Below are 18,147 nucleotides of genomic sequence, written 5' to 3' on the forward strand. Positions count from 1 at the left end.
TTAGGCAGATATAATGACTGCAATTTACTCTTTGTGAAATGGGGAAGCATTTGAGGATTTGGAGTCAAAAGATGACACAATTTGATTTACACCAGATCTATCCAGAAACAGTCCAGCCATTGTTAGTATAACAAGAATGGTTTGAGGTAACCTGGCAGCCAAGGAGAGTGGACTAGAATGAGCATGCGTGAACAATGACAGCTTTACCATACTAGTCAGTGGGGGCAGTAGATGCTGTTGAGTGAGCATATGCACTGTGTGGCCGTTGCATTCATAATGACTGAGCAGGTAGAATCTGTATCAGATTTTGCCTTAAGCTTGAACATTCCTCCATGGAAACTATTGGGGTGATTCAGAAGGCTGCAGCTATGGGCAACTGGTGACTGGCAGCTTCCACACAACAGTGCATCTGCTCATGCATTGTATCTTATGTAGTTTTTTGGTAAAACATCAAATCACCCAGGTGACTCAGCCCTCCTGTAGCCCAGATTTGGCACCCTGTGACTTCTGCATTTCCCCCAAACTAAAACCACCTTGAAGGGGAAGAGATTTCAGATGGCCAATGAGATTCAGGAAAATACGATGGGGCAGTTGATGGCAATTGAGAGAATTGTCTGAGGTCCCAAGGTACCTACTTTGAAGGAGGCATCATTGTCCTATATACAATGTTTCTTGCATATTGTATCATCTTCAGTCTGTATTTTTCATATTACATGGCTGGATACTTTCTGGATGGGCCTTGTATTCCAAAAAGATTGAGCTGGCTCTTTATGGAAAACACCACAGAGTGTGCAAGGGCAGGCAGAGGGAGACCAGTGAGGGAAATAGCAGAGTAACTGGGCAAGCAGAGATGGTGGGCTGGATGGAGTAGGGTGATGGACGTGCTGGCAGTGATAGATGTAAAGGGGTGGAGAAATGGACTGGTTGCAATCCTGATACATTTTGAAGGTAGAGCCAGAGGGTTTACTGAAGGGACTGAATGTGGAGTGTATAGAAACTTTTGTTAGTTTTGTATTTTCTTTGGCCTAAAACCCTGGAAACCTGGGTTGGCTATTGGGTGAAGACTTGGGGACGACCTGGTTTGGGGGAGAAAGCTCAGGAGTTTGATTTTAGACACCTTAGGTTTGAGATAGACTTCTCATACAGGGTGAGTGAAACCCGTTCTTGCCTGTAAGAATCTTGGGTCTGGAAGCAGAGACTCTCAGTAGCAAACGGTACTACAGACACAGTGAGATGTACTTGATGGGAACGTGCACAAGTGCACTAGTTGTCCACCAGACTGTATCGTAGGGAGGGGGAGACCCACTGGAGTAAAGGTGGTGTTGGAGCTGAATTTTGAAGCACAAGGTTTAATAGTGCTTGGAGAAAGTGAGTGGGTTGGAAGCTTCTAGACCCAGGGGCAGCACATTCAAGGGCGTGGAGCTTTTGGAAAACTACTCACCACTCAGTAGGCCATGATTACTGAAGCCTGTGTTGTGGGAATACAGTGAGGCTTAGAGACAGGATGGATTAGTATGTGGCTGCCCTCAGTGTCTTATCAGGGAGAAGGAAGGGATGGGGAACTAACTACTGGAATAGTTTATTGCTTAGAAAGAAATAGCCTCTCCATTTCAGACTTGCCAAGGAATCCAGCTGGTGACAAATACCAGTAGAAAACAATAGGGAGGAGGTTATAATCTGTGCCTTTATTTTGTTACTGTTTTTTGTTTTTTTCATAACCAATGTTTCCCGAGCTATGAAAATGCTCTCTTCCTAGTTCTTAGTTATGACATTGTGTTGAATAGACCACGGACTGAATTTGGTGGAGGGCGCTCAAAATCCATTTGAACCTACTGGTGGCTGCACTCTCGTCCCACTCAGGAGAGCCTTCAACAGGGCTGCCAGGGAGAAAAGACTTTAGTAAAGATGTTATTAGAAAGGATTGACAGGTTTTCTTGATATTTGGGATTGGGTAAATATAAAGTTTGGTCATGAGGGCTTTTCAAAAATATATATTTTGATGTATCTGTTACCTTTTCTATTACGTGACCAAGTCCCTGACTCAGGGGTCAGAGCTCAGCAATTTTTGTCGAACTGGATTGAAAGCAGTGGGTAAGGGGCAAGCTGGGCGGCCAGATTGGAGCTGTCGTTCAAGCAAGAACCAAAGGTAGCCTGAGCGTTGTAATAACAGAGTTTGAGTTTCCCTCCTTTCTTGATTATTCTTCTTTCTCTTCCTCTTCAAGTGTCCTCCCCTCATTGGAAGCCCATTTCAATTTAAATGGTACCTGGCTCCTTCGTGTAGCTGGCAGCTTGTCAGCCTCATAATCAGTTTATGGAGGGGCTTCTTTGGAAAGAAGAGGAAATAAGATTGTCTCAACTTGAAGAAAGTAAGATGTTCCCAACCTTGTTTCAGCGATAATCATTACCAACATAGGTGACTAATACTCTTTCCTCCAGTTATTACTTAACATTCTATTGTGAAGAAGATTGAGTGTGACTGAGATGGAAGGACATATCTATTGTGAAACAGAGTTTGTAATCAGTGTTATATATTATTGAAGTGAAGATCTAGCTAAAATTCAAAAACGTATACTCTGCATGTAACTTTTGCATATACCAGTAAAAACAAAGTGACATGTGAATTTATGAAATGTAAAAACCAGTAAGATTGCTTAGCTTGACTTTGTAGCAGTAATCAAAATAAACACAAATGGATGGCCTTATTATCTACTTGTCATTTCTGCCCAAATGCAGCCACTCAATAGCTATAAGACTGTTAATTTCTCTCTAGGCCACCAGTGGTTAGAAAACTTAGTCTTAGAATCACCTGAGTGCTTATTAAAAATGCAGAAATGTTATCCTACTGTTCTCTATCCAGCCTGCATTTTAGAGTCCCAGGGTAGCTTTTAATTACCAGTACCTGGGAATTGCCACCAAAGATTCTGGTTCAGTTGGTAGGGGTGGAACCCAGGCCTTTGTACTTACGATTCTCTGCCACCTGCATGTACGTCTGGGGCATGTGCACATTTACCAGAGCCTCATCCAAGGGGTTTGAGTGTCATCGTCTGCTCCTCTTAAACCTGCACTGGTTTGCCCCACCCCCGAATGATGGCACCCAGTTATATTGGTGGAGGATAAATAGGCATATTTCAGATGTGCTAAAACAAATTATATTCAAATTAATCTTTTTAAATCAAAAACTAAGTTTAAAAAATTAAGAAAGTGACCTTTCTAAAAGAGCATTTAAAAGAAGTGATATATAAATACATCTTGAAAAAGAAATATTTTAATTTGCTTTCTTGTGATGTTAAAAATAATACTTTCATAGAAAATCTGAAAAAGACAGAGTTGGCTCTCCAGAGGTGATCACTCTAAACATTTTGGTTTATCATTCAAATATTTCTTCTTGTAGTGAGTCTGTATGTTGAAAACCCCAGGCTTGATCCACAGCCAGTGTTGGATTAGTAGTTAGCGTTATCCTCTGTGTGGCCTCTGTTGTGCGCCCATCACTTCCATCAGAAAGTATCACCTCTCTGCTCTCAGGGGATAGCTTATTGTCTTCCCCTGTCCCTTCATTTTTCCTGCTCTAGGTCAGAAACACCAACGGGAGTTCAGGAAGCTCTCGTGCTGCCCTAAATCTGTGTGATTGTTTCCAGTAAAGAGTCTCCCTGGTAAATGGGTGAGGACCAACCTCATCCTCTTACCCAACCCAGTTTTGCTTTTGTATCTTTGCAGTTTTTCTCATCTTCCCAACGTGACTCTGCCCATGGCTACTTTGGTGGAATAAGCACCCCTTTCCCTGCCTATTTGAGGACCCCTCTAAATGGAAGAGTTTTAAAGTGAGGAATTAGTATGGCTTCCTTAACTATTGATTTGGCCAAGAAGTTGGTTTGTTTTTTTCTGTAAGATGGCTCTAGTAGTGCTTAGTTGTCTTTAACTTCATTCAAAACAGTTGTTAGATTGTATTGTGACAGCTGCCATATGAGCATGCATTAAAAAAACTTACCAAATTTGTTTTGATAAGTTTTAATACTGAAGATGGAAGAAAAATTTTAATACTGAAGATGGAAGAAAATATGCAACATTTTAGCACATTATGCTTTATTATTCCAAGAAAGGTAAAAATGCAACTAGAACACAGAAAACGGTTTGTGCAGTGTATGGAGAAGGTGCTGTGGCTGATCGAACCTGTCAGAAGTGGTCTGCGAAGTTCCGCACTGGAGATTCTCGAGGGACTGTGCTCCACGGTCAGGGAGACCTGTTGAAGTTGATAGCAATCAAATGGAGACATTAATTGAGCACAGTTAGCGTTATACCACATAGGAGATGGCTGACATACCCCAAACATCCAACTCAGTAAAGTTATTGGAGAAAATGAAAAGTGTATCTTTTTATTTTACGGGAAAAAAAACCCATATGGACTTTTTGGTAACCCAATACATACAAAGCTTCCAGCTATAGATAGATTTATTTTGTTCATTTTAAATAGACAAGTTAAAAATTTTTTAACTAATTTCATTGTGAGAAATGTAGTAAATTAAAAATTATCAATATAGGAAGTGAAGCAGGTTTTGCTGAGATTCAATCTTTAAAAAAGAAACCCTAGACCATAAAGAACCTATAAAAACATCTTAAGATGAACTGTTTTTCAGCTTTGCAGTTTTTCTTCAAATTTATTTTTATCTGTAGGGTTTTAAGTTAATCCCCATTGAACTAGAAATATGTGCTTTTAAAAATTGGAAGAGCTGTTTATTGACTTAGTTGCCCATTATAGAAAAGGAATATAAATGATACATCACACCTGTAGCTGTTCAGTCAGTTTTAGTAGACTGTGTGGGAAATTCAGCCCCTAAAGGCAGCTCTAACCTGGGGCTGCATTTTTACCTACTGAGTGAGTCACTTCAGAGGCTGCAAGGAAGGTGGTGGCTGAACCAGTCCCACATGCTTTAATCACAAAGGATTTGCAGTGTAAATGGGAGACCCTTTCAGTGCTCCAGACACCCAGTGAACAGCCCTGGAGGAAGGAAACCTCTTACCAGCTCCTTCAGAGACCTGGACAAGGCACTATTCTCAAGCAGCGCATTTGTGTGCCAGTGAGATCTTTTAAGAATATTCTTTGTAGCCTTCCTCCATTACTAGCGGCCAGATGAAAGCTGATACATTACAGTAAAAACAGAATAATTACTCAGTCTCGTATTTGTATTGAAGGATGAAAAAATTCAGCAGCCTGTGAGGTATAAAAGGACCCAGAATGCCAGAGGAGCTCCCCTTTCCTCTCTCTGTGAGAGGTGTGATAAGAGATATGAACACTTAGTAATTAGTTGTGGGGTGGCACAGATTCCATTATGTGGAACATGGGGGAAACCAAATTTGGAATACAGAAATGTCCTAGAAAACGACAGGATTAAAAAGAGAAACTGATCAAAGTTAGCATTCTGTGTGGGGAAGAGTTGAGAGGTATTAACTATTTGTAGCATATATTACAAATCTGCCAGGAGGTTGGGGGTCATACTGAATTAGATCTGATTTCCCAAGACATCACTTGTAGGCATGTGACTAAGGGCACATTAATTTTAAGTAAGGCTGATATATTCAATTATTCATTCATTTATATATTTAATGACCACTAGGCTGCCAATAATGGTTACTTTGTATGATTTTTTTAAGTATTAAATGAAAACAATAATAGAATGTCTGGAATTTTCCCATATATTTGATTTCTTTTTCTTAGCAACAGAAGTGCCTTTTTTCCTATTTCTTTATTGATTTGATCCTACGTGATTTCTGCTGTGTGAGCCTTGATGACTCACTGCCTAGAACTTTTGTGAGCATGATACAAACACAGGTGGCTCACCTTCCTGGTCCTTGGAAGGTCTTTTGCTCCTTTGCTCTCTTTTTTCTTCTCACCACGTGGCATTCTGGTGAGAAGTTTGGATGCCTGCGTGAACCTTCCATTAGGAGCTAACCACAGAGATAAAAGCCTCGAGACGTGAAAATGGACAGGTCAGATCTGTGTTCGGCTGATCATCTGATTTTACAGGGCTCCTAGGTAAACGTGAGACCTGCTATTCTGTCTTGTATTCAGGAGACTCAAACACAAACTCTTCCCTCATTATTTGTAGGCAACATTTTTCCTGGACAGGCAGCAAGTCAGAGCACAGGTATTTGCTGTTAGGTCTTTTTCAGACAGCCATTACTGTGCTCCTGGCTGTCCTGACCCCTGTGGTATTGACACCTATAAAGACAAACCCAGATTGTGGATTCTCAGCCAGATATCTGATTACTGTACAGTCTTACTGTTTTAATTTATTCACTCTCTATGGTTCACACCTCACTTCTCACAGATGCAGAGTCAGATGTTGGGTAATGGAAAAATATGCTCCTGCATTAAGATGCCAAAGAAATCTTATCACTAATAAGTTCTTCCCAAAGATAGGATTGGCCAGCAATACAGAGGAAATAACACTGCATCCTTTGCACTTCTCTTTTGATTTTAGCTATGGAATTCTTGGAACATTTTAAACAATGGAGTTGGTCATTTGTAATTTGAAACATTTTACTGGCTCTTGTCAGTTTGAGGCCCTCCACTAATGATGCTTTCAAACTTGGAACTAATTAACATTTAGGCTTTCCATTTGATTCTTAAAGCCCCGGTGTGGAAAGTTATAACTTGTTAAGATTCTAGAAGCAAGTCAACACCATTCATACTTTCTCTAGAAGCAACATCGATTACTTATTTATTTTTTTGTTTTCCAGGAATAAAATGACAACTTGGGACAGAATCCTGAAGGTTCACATTAGATTAGAAACTTCTTTTTATACAGGAAGAAACTAGCATTATGATGTTTTATATCTGTGTTATTAAATATAAGTAGGAGGAAAAATTGTCTTTAAAACAAAATATAATTTTATAGAACTTTGAATTTACTAAAGTTTGACTTACATTAAGTAGAAGTGAAGGTAGCGTATTAGCAGTGTGGAATTACAGGTGATCATATGTAACGATAGAAGTTGTCCAGTTCTGAAATAGGAATGGGAGGTTAAGATTAGATTTTATTGGTGTACCAAAGTGCCAAACCTGTGTGGAAGAAAGAGCTTTGTTATTGAGGCAGACACTCAGATTTCATTCTTGGCTCTGTGCTGAACTGTCACTTAGCCAGGGGCACTCGTGCACTCACCTTCCCCTCCCCACCTGCCCTGTGGAGGGAACACCCACTTCAGGGGGTGGGGGAGCTTGTGTGAGAAGACAGAGGGCAGGTCCCAGCACCACAGGTCCCCCTGTTCCCTGTGGATGACTTCCTTTATTTTCGCAAACACCACACCGTGAATTAAAAAATAATTACTAAAGCGTGAAAGGTTTATGAGAAATCATCTCAGCTGTCTAACTCATGAGGATCCATTGCATTTTAGAAAGTGAACTTTCCTTTTAGGAAACCATGGATAGTATTTTATAATATCCGCGGAGACTTAGTTAAGAAGCAAATATGCCACGTGTGGAAAATGATCTATACCTTGAGGCTGTAACAACAGTTTCTTTTTTTAGAAAGTGTGATTAATGGTTAACAGAAAATGAAAAAGAAAACCAGTTGCTGTTTTTAGCTTATTTTCTTACACCTTCCAGGATACGGTTTGACATAAGCACTGAGCACTCTGCTCTTAGGTATTTCACTGGCACTCTGAAATTTCCATTTTAATTTAATTTTTTCCTTAAAACCTCAAGAAAACTGTAGGAGTGCCTTTGGCTAAGGGAAATGAAGTCATAGTTGGTTCTGAACTCTATTCAGTGATAGGGAACACTGATGAATTGCTGTGAGCATAGCCATCAGGAAACTGAATTCAAGTATTCATGTTAACTACTGAAGAAAAAAATACATATATTTACATATTTGGCAATTTCCTCTCTCAGGACCAGTTCTTTAAAATATTTCTTCTGTATATTGAATAATGCATTAAAGTGCTCGTCAACATGGAAAAATGCAAATGTGATGTGACAAAACACTGCCCTGCGCTTTGTGAGGTAATTCTTTCTAGTCCACCCTGGGGCAGAAAGGATTCACCCCTGGACAGGGTAGACATGTAAATGTAAACCCTTTAATAGCATCAGCAGGAGTCTTACCTACTCAAGTTACTGATAATGATAGCATCTCAGTAATAATCATGTTAAAATCTTAGTGAGACCAAAGTTCTTTGCCAGATCATGTTGGAAAGGAGGATATTGGTACAAAGGCCAGTTAGCCACTATTTAGGTTTTCAGATGAACTCCAAGAACTTACCGTATACTAAAAGACCAAAACTTTCCATGCTAATCTGTGGTGTGTGTGTGTGTGTGTGTGTGTGTGTAAGTCTGGAGCTGTCACTTAAACCACAAGAATACGTTCTTTATCAAGAACGTATCAAGAATACGTTCTTTATAAAGCTTCTCTTCTGAATTGGATGTTTTTCTCAATGATTGCTGATGATGTAGGGGGTCGCTGATGACTTCCTCTGTGGAGGGTGATGGGATACTACCTAGAAGAGTAACATGGAAACTTGACATTTTTTTTGTTGCTGGGCTCCCTGCCTATAGGAGAATGCATTATTGCGCAAATTTCACCTCCAGGGATCCTTGTATTTGTAAGAGGCCTAACATTTATAAAAAATTTTTGCCTACCAGCTCAGTCCACTTTCCTTGTCTTCACCAAGCTCTACTCAGAGGTTCTGATGCTCTAATAGGGCATCACTTACTTTCTCTCCCCTCCTACTGCCCTGCTCCAGCATTTTCTCTCAGCTGGACCTTTGCCATAGCCTGCTGACTACCCTCCCCGCTCTCACCCAGCTTCTTCACTCAGAAGTCAGAGCAGTCTTTTAAAAGTACCAGTATGGCCCTGTCATTCCTCACTTTACAATGCTCCATTGCATTACAAATAAAATCAAGCTTCAGAAACTAGCTTGCCAAAACCCACAGGTTGTGATCCATGCCCCCCTCCCATGCTCCCCTCCAGATCTTCTCCTTCATCTTTCACCTCCTGTGTCCCAGCTTCCTCAGCCTTCTCTCCATTCCCTGACCACGCCTCCTTGGGGCCTGGGCACTAGTCTTCCTGGTGGGCAGTATCCTCCTATCTTCATAAGGCGGTTTCTTCTCATATTCTAGCATCCCCTCTCCTTGGAGAAGCCCTCCCTAACACCCAATATAAGTGGCCACCCATCTCCTTCAGATTGAGTTATCTAATAACATCTTTTCTCTAGCTGACACATTTTATTTCCTTTTCGCCTTCAATTAGAACAGAAGCTTCACTACAGCAGAAACCTATTTGTCTTTATCTGATGTATCCCCAGGTTTCAGAACAGCTATTCAGGAAGTGTTTGCTGAAGGAACATATTAATGAGTAAAGAAGTGATGTAGCCAGTATTTCTAGCCTTAACCGATAAATGTCTAACTGAAAGCAAAGAAACTTGGTTAGTGTGTGCAGCTGTGTCATTGCTAAATGTGCACTGTCCTTTAAAATATCAAAATAAAGTCAGGCCCATACATAGTTCCTTCCCCATCCTCTGGAGATCAGGAATCTCAGCTTGGGAAGTTCTTTCTTTTTACATGATGATAATGCAGACACCCAGATCAGACCCTGAGTTGGTACTTCTTCCACTCTGCCTGTAGACTTAATTTGCATGTAGTTTGTCTCCTCAGGAACCCTGCCTCTCCTATCATTAGTGCTGTCACTGGAAGCCCTTAACACCCTTCACTTCTTCCTCTTCTCCCAGAGAGGGGGCCAGCTGCTTCTTGGTTTGTTGAAATGCATCTAGGGAGCTTGTGGGAACAATCAAATGTTCTTGGTATTTCCGAGAATATATATAGAAATATGAGTACATATTGATAAGGTGGGTACATAATCATAATCTCCATATCTATCTACCAAACTACATCTATTAGACAGAATAGAGATATAAACATTTCTTAACTTAAAAATAAAAGCTAATTTACTAAAAACAAACCAGATTTTTCCAAATGTACTGAGTAAACTAAGAGTGTTTCCTTCTGGTTTCTCAGATTACCTGGGTAAAAAATATTGTTTCAGGGAATGAAATACAACCTTAATACAGACTCAAATAATTAAAGAGGACTTTGCTGCCTGTGCAGTGGGGGGCTGTCTTTCCTGCGAGAGAGCTGTGGCTGCCTGCCCGGCTTCATGCCCTCGGAGCTGGCAGTAAGGTCAGTCAGTATCTGTCTTCACTTTTCTTAGAGGGCAAAATTTCCTTAGATGTCACGCTGTTACTACAACAGGGTCCCTGGTTCTCTAAGATTCTAGAATTTGAGAATCTTAGAACAGAAAGGGAAGCTGAATTCCATTGAGGTCACAGAGCCTGTGGCGGAGTTGAGGCCACAACACAATCTCGCCTGGCTGGTCCACACCCTCCTGCCCCGCCAGGGCTCTGCCAAGCATGGCACCTCTCCTGCGCTTTTGTTCCCCTGTGTTCCTCCTGTCTTTTTGACGGTTGCGTGCAGTTGATGGTTTTTAGTGGACTGATGGATAGGATTTAGCAGTTACAAATGTTTAAGTGAGTACGTATCAGTCTGCTGGCCTCTTGTTTCCTATATATTTATATTTTAATTATAAAAAATGAAAAAACTTGTTTTTTAAAAAAAATTTCCATTGTGGTGCTACTAAATAGTATTCTGTAGGAATCCTGTTGTGTACATGATTTATATTAAGCATTTTTGACACTGTCTTAGGTTTACTTCTTTTAATAAAATACCACTGAATTTTTAAATCTACAAGAGAGGTTGGTACATTTGAAAAGAGAAGCTAATTTAGTTATGAGATGGGAATTTTAGAGATGCTACTTCTGCAAGTGGGAAAGATGAGGACAAACTGACTTTTTTTTTTTTTGCTTTAATGGAACAAAAAATTAAAGCTGAGAAGGAACCACAACTGAAATGCATGACAATGACCGTTTTCTATCAGTGAAATGAACTGGGAGTTGTGAGTGTGATTTCATTTACACCTGCGTGATGCTGCCTTTGAAGCTCATTACTGTTTCCTTGGGCAGTCATTTCATAACTGTATCCCTGAGAGAGGCATAATGAAACACGGTTTATGTTTCTTAAAAAGTAAAGGACTACTCTTGCCTTCGCCCCAGGGTACTTAATGAATGTCCTTACCCCAGCTTTTAAGATTTGGAGTTTCTAGGTGTTCTAGCCTTTTTAGCTTATGCAAAACACAATTAATAAGGTAAATTTAGTATTTTTTTTTAAAGAGCCCAGTGTAAGCCAAAGCTAAGCATAAGCATTTTGTATTGCTTTCTGTTTGGGATTGCAAGTGGTGTCTGTTTTCAGTAACTGAAATGATCAACAGCTACATTTAATCCAAAGTGAAAATATCAGGTGAAGATACGGGAGCATTGGAAAATAGCAATCTTTAGTGAGTTGGAAAGGGAAATGTGTGACTTTAGTGTCAAGGATTATCCAACAAAGCAAGGAATGAGTATAAGAAAAAAGAAGAACCAAGACGATGTAACTATCATGAACATCTAATTTAAAAAAATGTTCTGGCATTTAGGGGCAAGATTGGAAGTACATTGGACGAGAATAAGGTGTAAAACTATTAAAATAATGAGTTAAAGTTAGAAGTTAAAGTAGAGAAGTACTGTATTTACATGCTTATGATTTTGTTTGGCATTTAAGAATCAGTTTATTGCCTGCTTATGTTGTCATGTGGGTGGGGAAGAAGACTATTGTAAAAAGTTTTGAAATTGAATTCTCTGATCAAGGTCATCAGTACCATTTACTCACAGGTACAATATGAACTGATTCCCTCTCAGATATGTGGAATTAAATATTGATTCCAGTGAGATTCCACAGTTTAAAAGCCTTACATTTTTAAGGTTTATTACTTTACTTTCTTTCAACAACAATGGAAGTTTTTTTTATATTAACAGTAATCAAAAAGCAGCAATGATTTTTTATTTATTGTATTATCCATACAGCTGGAAAAAATAGTATACCTAGGAAAGATTTGACAAGGGCATAGGAGTTTATTTAAGGTTTGAGGTTCTGTGATTTATGTGATGCATAACAGGTAAAGGTATTATACAGTGCATTCATACGTAGGAAATAATGGTGTTATTTTATTATTTAAATAGTTGATAGGTGCTTGCTGAGCTCTATCCATTTTGTAATTTTATTCAGCTGTTGTATAGCTGGCTCTTTGCCTTAGGGAGTCATGGAATTAGAGACAAAAGCAGGTGCAGAATGGCTTCATGACTAGAATAATAACACTGAAACTCAAAATTCGGATATGTTTTACTAAACTTGCCTTTTTAATTCATGTATAGTGAGTCCACGGGCTAATGTCATGGGTTTAGAAAGATTTCTATTTTAACACATATCTGACAACTTTTTAAAGTTTCAAGTGCATTGTTATGATATGTCTATGCTACAACTACATTTGTGTGGAAAGTCCTTAGATTTAAAAAGCAGCAAGGAAATTGGAAGATGATGAACGTGGTGACAGACTGGTTGGCCTGAACGGAAAGAAGATCCAGAAATTCCCTGCCTTTCACTGCCTCTCCCCCACCTCCCGTCTCTACCCCCACATCACTGTGTTCGCCAGCCCACCTCCTTGTTGTATGGAAGTAGGAGACTGAAATATTAAGTTAGTCACCCAGGACACATATGGCAACATATTTACTGCTGGTTATTTTTTATGTTTTATATCTGTGAAGATTACACATAGATTTTAAGGTGAAATGAACTGAAATGTTTATACTTTGCTATATGATTATGGTTTTCTGCATCTGTAACAGTTTTGACATCTAATCATTCTTATACCCATTATTTGATGAAACATATACAATAAAGAATTCTACTGAAGGCATCCATATTTTTAAAAAATAATATGATTTATATGTAGGAACTGCCCTGTCTAGAAAGAATTAAGTGGTTTTTAAAATATGCTTTTTTCTAGTAGTCATTTATGTTTTTTAAATTCATGACCTGGTGACTTTTTTTTAAGATTTTATTTTTTTATTTAGAGAGAGGGGAAAGGAAGGAGAAAGAGAGGGACAGAAACATCTATGTGTGGTTGCCCCTCATGTGTCCCCAACTAGGGATCTGACCCACAACTCAGGCATGTGCCCTGACAGGGAATCGGTCTGGCAACCCTTTGGTTAGCAGGCCCACACTCAATCTACTGAGCTACACCAGCCAGGGCCGACCTGGTGACTTTTTGGTTACTCTTTTATAGGTGTTCTCTAAACTACCTAAACATTTTCTTTTTTTGTTTTTGAAAGCCCTTTGATCTATGAATAACAGTATTAGGCTGTGAAAAGACCAATAGTGTCTATTACCTTGTAGGGAGATTTTGGTTCTGAAAGTTGAACTGAGTTCTATTTTCTATAAAACATAAAAATATCTACTCTTTACCCATTTGAGAGAGCTATTACAATGATTAAGAACTATCAAGAACAATTATTAGACTTTAAAATGCAGAGATGTGATAATGGGGTTGATTTTATTATGTAGTTGTCTGTCAAATAGTTATTGAAGTACTTGCTGTGCTGATACAGTCGTCCCCTATCTGCAGCTTCACCTTCTGTGATTTCAGTTACCTATAGTCAGCTGTGGTCTGAAAATGTCAAATGGAAAATTCCAGAAGTAAACCGTTCATAAGTTTTAAATTGCCCACTGTTCTGAGTAGTGTGTGACCTCACCCCGTCCCACTTGTGACACGATCATTCTTTGTCCATGCCACATACACCCCCTGCCCTTGAGTCACTTAGTAGGTGCCTCAGGTATCAGATCGGTTATCAGACATTTTGAGAGAGAGAGAGACCACATTCACATAACTTTTTATTACAGTATATGGTTGTATTGTTTCATTTTATTTGTATTATTGTTAATCTCTGTCTAATTTACAATTCAGCTTTATCATATGTATGTATGTATGTACATATGTATTAAAAAATAGTATATATGGGGTTCAGTGTTATCCATAGTTTCAGGCATCCACTGGGTACACTGGCCGGTCAGGGGGAACTCTTGTACTGGTTATATTGAGGAATAAACACATATGATTCCCATCCTTGAGTGTAAGGGAAGGTAGTTAAGGAAAAGTTGGACAATTATAAAATTTGATAATTTATATGAAGGAAACAATAAGGCACAAATAGAATAACTGTGTAAAAGGGAGAAAGTGTCTCTTGGTCTCTCTGCCAACACTTGACCAATGGGGAATTGGCCACGTGAAGAGCAGAGGAAAAATTGTTCTCAGCGGACACAGCAGCATATCTAAAATATCTTGAGGCAGAAAATCTTGATGTAGTTTAGAGACTGAAAGGAGACCCTGGGGCTGGGTCACTGCAGGACAGCGGGATAGGCTCCACTGCTGGGGATGGCGAGGGAGCAGAGGCCTTGGCCTGCCCTGAAGGCCACGGTAATTAAACAGTTTAGGTTTAACTTCAGGCACATTGGAAAGCTGTTAAAGGGTTAACGTTTTATGAAGATCATACAGAATAGAGGTGGGCAGGAATAGAGGCAGTGAAAAGGAGGTTATTGAAAGAATTCAGAAGAGAAATGTTGATTTCCTGAGTGGCAGGAAACCAAGTGAAGATATACAGTTTACCCTTGAACAACACAGCCTTCAACTGCATGGGTCCACTTATATGTGGATTACTTTCAATGAAGGTATGGCAGAATTTTTGCCTTTGGAGGTTTTGTATTGATTCCACTAAGCTGCCATAAAGCAATCATATTTTTGCTTCTCTTTTATCAATGTGTGAAGTGTTAATCTGTAAATAAATGTGAATTTCTTTTTCACATGTAGACCAATACCTTTTTTTGGTCTTTAATGTTAGTGATAAGTATAATGTCTACAGTGTTTCATATCAATAAGCCAATATTGATATAGGTACTGAGGCAATTCATCTTGTAAACAGATGATGGGAACTTATAGTATTGGGAAATACAATGCAGTACTATAAATTTTTTCTCTCACTTTATTGTAAGAATACAGTCTATAATACATATAAATATAAAATACGTGTCAACTGTGTTATTTGTAAGGCTGTGGGTCAGTGATAGACTTTATTAGAAAGGTTTTTCTGGGAAGTCAACAATTACATGCAGATTTTTGACCATGGCAGGGGTTCAGTACCCCTGACTTCCGCATTATCCAAGTGTCAATTATATTTTGGAAGAACACATTTTTAAAATATATTTACAAAGTCATATATTTTGTAAGCCTTTCCTATATTAGATAAGGAAGATCAGGGAAAGGAAAGTGTCAAGGGTGACTTATGGGATTCTGGCTTGAAGGAATGGCATTGCTGTTTGTTGAGGTGAGGAAGATGAGGGGAAGAGCAGATTTGGGAGAGAAAAGTCCACAGATATCTGAGGGGACAGTAAAGTGGGTTGCATGTTAGTGTTAAAGCTCAGAAAAGAGCTTGAATGGACTAGAGAGATGAATGTGCGAATTGATGGCTTATAGAAAGTGTTTAAAACCCTGGGAAAGGGTATCATAAGCTGTGGAGGGAATGTAGAGAGAGAAGAAAAGAGGTCTTAGAATGGAGTTTTCTGGGACATTCACACACTTAGAGGTTGGATAAGGAGTAAGCTTATCAAAGAGCATGAGAAGGAGTAGCCAGAGGGAGAGGAGAAAAGGAGGAGAGTGTGGTGAATTCTGAATCACAAGAGATGGACACTTTTTAACAAGGAAAGTCCCACCACTAGGCTGGGTCTACTAAAGGTCAAATGAATCAAGAACAGACAAGAGCATGTGGTCTGCTGCATTGACCACAAGAGCCACCCAAATGGAGTAAGACAGGAGTGGTGGCAAAGAGGAAGTGAGGGAGTATAAGACAGTAAGGATCGACAGAAATTTTTTTGAGAAGTTATGAGTAGAAAGCAGAGAAATATGAAATAGCTGACAGAGGATGTGAGATCATGGAAAGGCTATTTTGTTTTAGTAAGATGGGAGCCACTGGAGTATGACTAGTAGAATTTTAGTTTGTAGAATATGCATTAGATTGGGTGTGGGCTGGAATACTGAGGTTCAAACAATGCAGAAGTTGATTTCTGCCTCATGTAACAATCCAGACTGGGTGTGTTATACTCCATGGGGTCATCCAGAGACCCAGGCCAAAAGGGGTGACTCTGGCATCCTCCTGAACTTGGGGTCTCTATGACTGGGTCTATGGGGACCACATCAGTCATTAATTTCTAGCCAATAAGAAAGAGAAATCTAAGTAAGGCAAGTAAGTGGCTTTGTCTTTATGACGATGACCTAAACATTGAATACATTTTCTCTCTTGTCTCATTGATCAGCCTTTATCACATGGCCACAACTCATGTGATCTCAAGCTGGGTGGAGGAGTACCAGCTAAAACTGAAAGTTTGTTACTTAAAAGTCAAGATTCTAAAATGTCTGTTTTATAATATTTACTTTCAAGAGTTGCTTGAAGATCTTAAATGTGATATAAGAGGAAAAAAGACAATGTGTTTTATTTGGATTACTGTCTTGCTCTGAATTTAGATTTGATATTTACATACATTTTGGGCAACTGAGCACATGTCAAGTTGCTACGTCTCTGATTCAACAGAAAGAATAACTGGAGATTGTAAAAAGGAACCCTGAATAGAAGCACTGATATAGTCTTTAGTCTATAACATAGATCAGTATTGATTTGTGATGTTTCTCCTCTTCTTCAAATTATTAAACATATTTCAATGTGTATTGTGAAGATGACAACTAAATAGTTTTATTTTGTATAATTTTACATTCTATTAATGTGTATATCATTTGCTTAAGGCATTATACTAGCCTTCTGCTCATGAGATTTTTACCATAAAATTATAATTAGGAAGGGAAAATATATGACAATCTGAGATACTTGTTTTTGAGGTAGTTCCCATGCACCCAAGATAAGAAATTACTTAGAATGACATGGTAACCACAGGCATAACAGCTCTGTTGCTGCTTAGATAGAGAAAAAACAGCTTTACAAAAATGGCATGTCTTTTAGTAGGGAAAATTAACAGCAGAAAATAAATTCTTTAGATAGATTGTGTTCAGTTCCCTCAGTTGGCAGAAGTAGAATCTGAGGCAGAACATTCTTAAGTGTCTTGACCAGCTAATGCTTAGAAGATGGTGGTTATATTCTATAAAGTCTTTTCAGGATGTAAGAGCAGATTATTATAAATTAAGATCTGTTGTTTGAATTTTTTATGAGATAGTTCCCTCTCAGCCTGCAAGGGAAATAGAAGGAAGCCAGGAAGAAGCCCATGAGAACGCATTTGTGAGGGAGGGAGAAGTGATGCTGCCCAGCTTCCCTCCAGCCATGGCCAGTGCTTGTCCAGTATGTGACCCATTCCATGTTACTAGCCAAGCCTCTGTTGTAGTTGTTGTTTCAATGGGAAATCAAAGAGGAAGGCATTTGATCATGCAAGAATGAGAGAGTCAGGGGCTGGGAGAGGCGGAACAGGGTTCCTAGAAATAGGAAGGAGATAGGGAATAAGAAAGAATAGGTGCTTCCGTTATTGGATCAGCCTTCCCAGAGATTAAAATATATGTTAGGCCAATGGAGCAAATTCATTTTTCTGAAATTAAACATATCTGTTATGTCATTATTATGGCATTACTTTAATGTCATTTTAGAGTCATCTGTGGCAGAAATCTAATAAAACTAAAACCTGTGATCATTACAAATGAACTTTAACTTCTAGTGAAATGTTAATTTTGAATTTTTCATGGGCACCTGTCTTCATGGTAAATTTGACAAGTAGTCTACTAGTTGTGTGCAGTAGGATCATGCTTTGATTGCCAGCATTTCTCTGTAGCCTTCACATGTAGCATCCTAGTTTTCTTGCCTAGGAAAGGTAATTGCACCCAGTGATGGGACTTTTCCTTTTTCTGCTTGCAGAACAATCAACCATGACAACTGAATCTGGTTCAGACTCAGAATCCAAGCCTGAGCAGGAGGCCGAGCCCCAGGAGGCAGCTGGTCCACAGGGGCCCGCAGGGGCGCAGCAGCTGGGGCCGGAAGAGCAGCGCCAGGCCTTGGAGCAGTTCGAAGCTGCTGCAGCGCACAGCACCCCTGTGAGAAAGGAGGTGAGCCCTGGGACCAGGCTGCCCCGCTCCCCTGCAGTGGCTGGCATCACCCAGAAAACTAATAGAAGAATGTTTACTGAGCTTTTTC

General features: G+C 39.4%; 1 protein-coding gene across 13 annotated transcripts in view; it reads left to right on the forward strand.

Moving 5' to 3' along the window:
• The window catches only part of EPB41L3 (erythrocyte membrane protein band 4.1 like 3), a 174,430-nt gene that overhangs the window by 65,515 nt on the left and 90,768 nt on the right, over positions 1-18,147 (forward strand). For all 13 annotated transcript variants that reach the window (XM_045849658.1, XM_045849660.1, XM_045849662.1 and 10 more), the window contains one exon: positions 17,872-18,059. In XM_045849658.1, the coding sequence (XP_045705614.1) occupies positions 17,872-18,059 (188 nt within the window). Of the gene's footprint in view, positions 1-17,871; positions 18,060-18,147 lie in introns of those variants that run through there.

This window comes from Phyllostomus hastatus, unplaced genomic scaffold (assembly GCF_019186645.2).
Source record: "Phyllostomus hastatus isolate PE091 unplaced genomic scaffold, TTU_PhHast_1.1 phas_contig_80, whole genome shotgun sequence".
Lineage (NCBI taxonomy): Eukaryota > Metazoa > Chordata > Mammalia > Chiroptera > Phyllostomidae > Phyllostomus > Phyllostomus hastatus.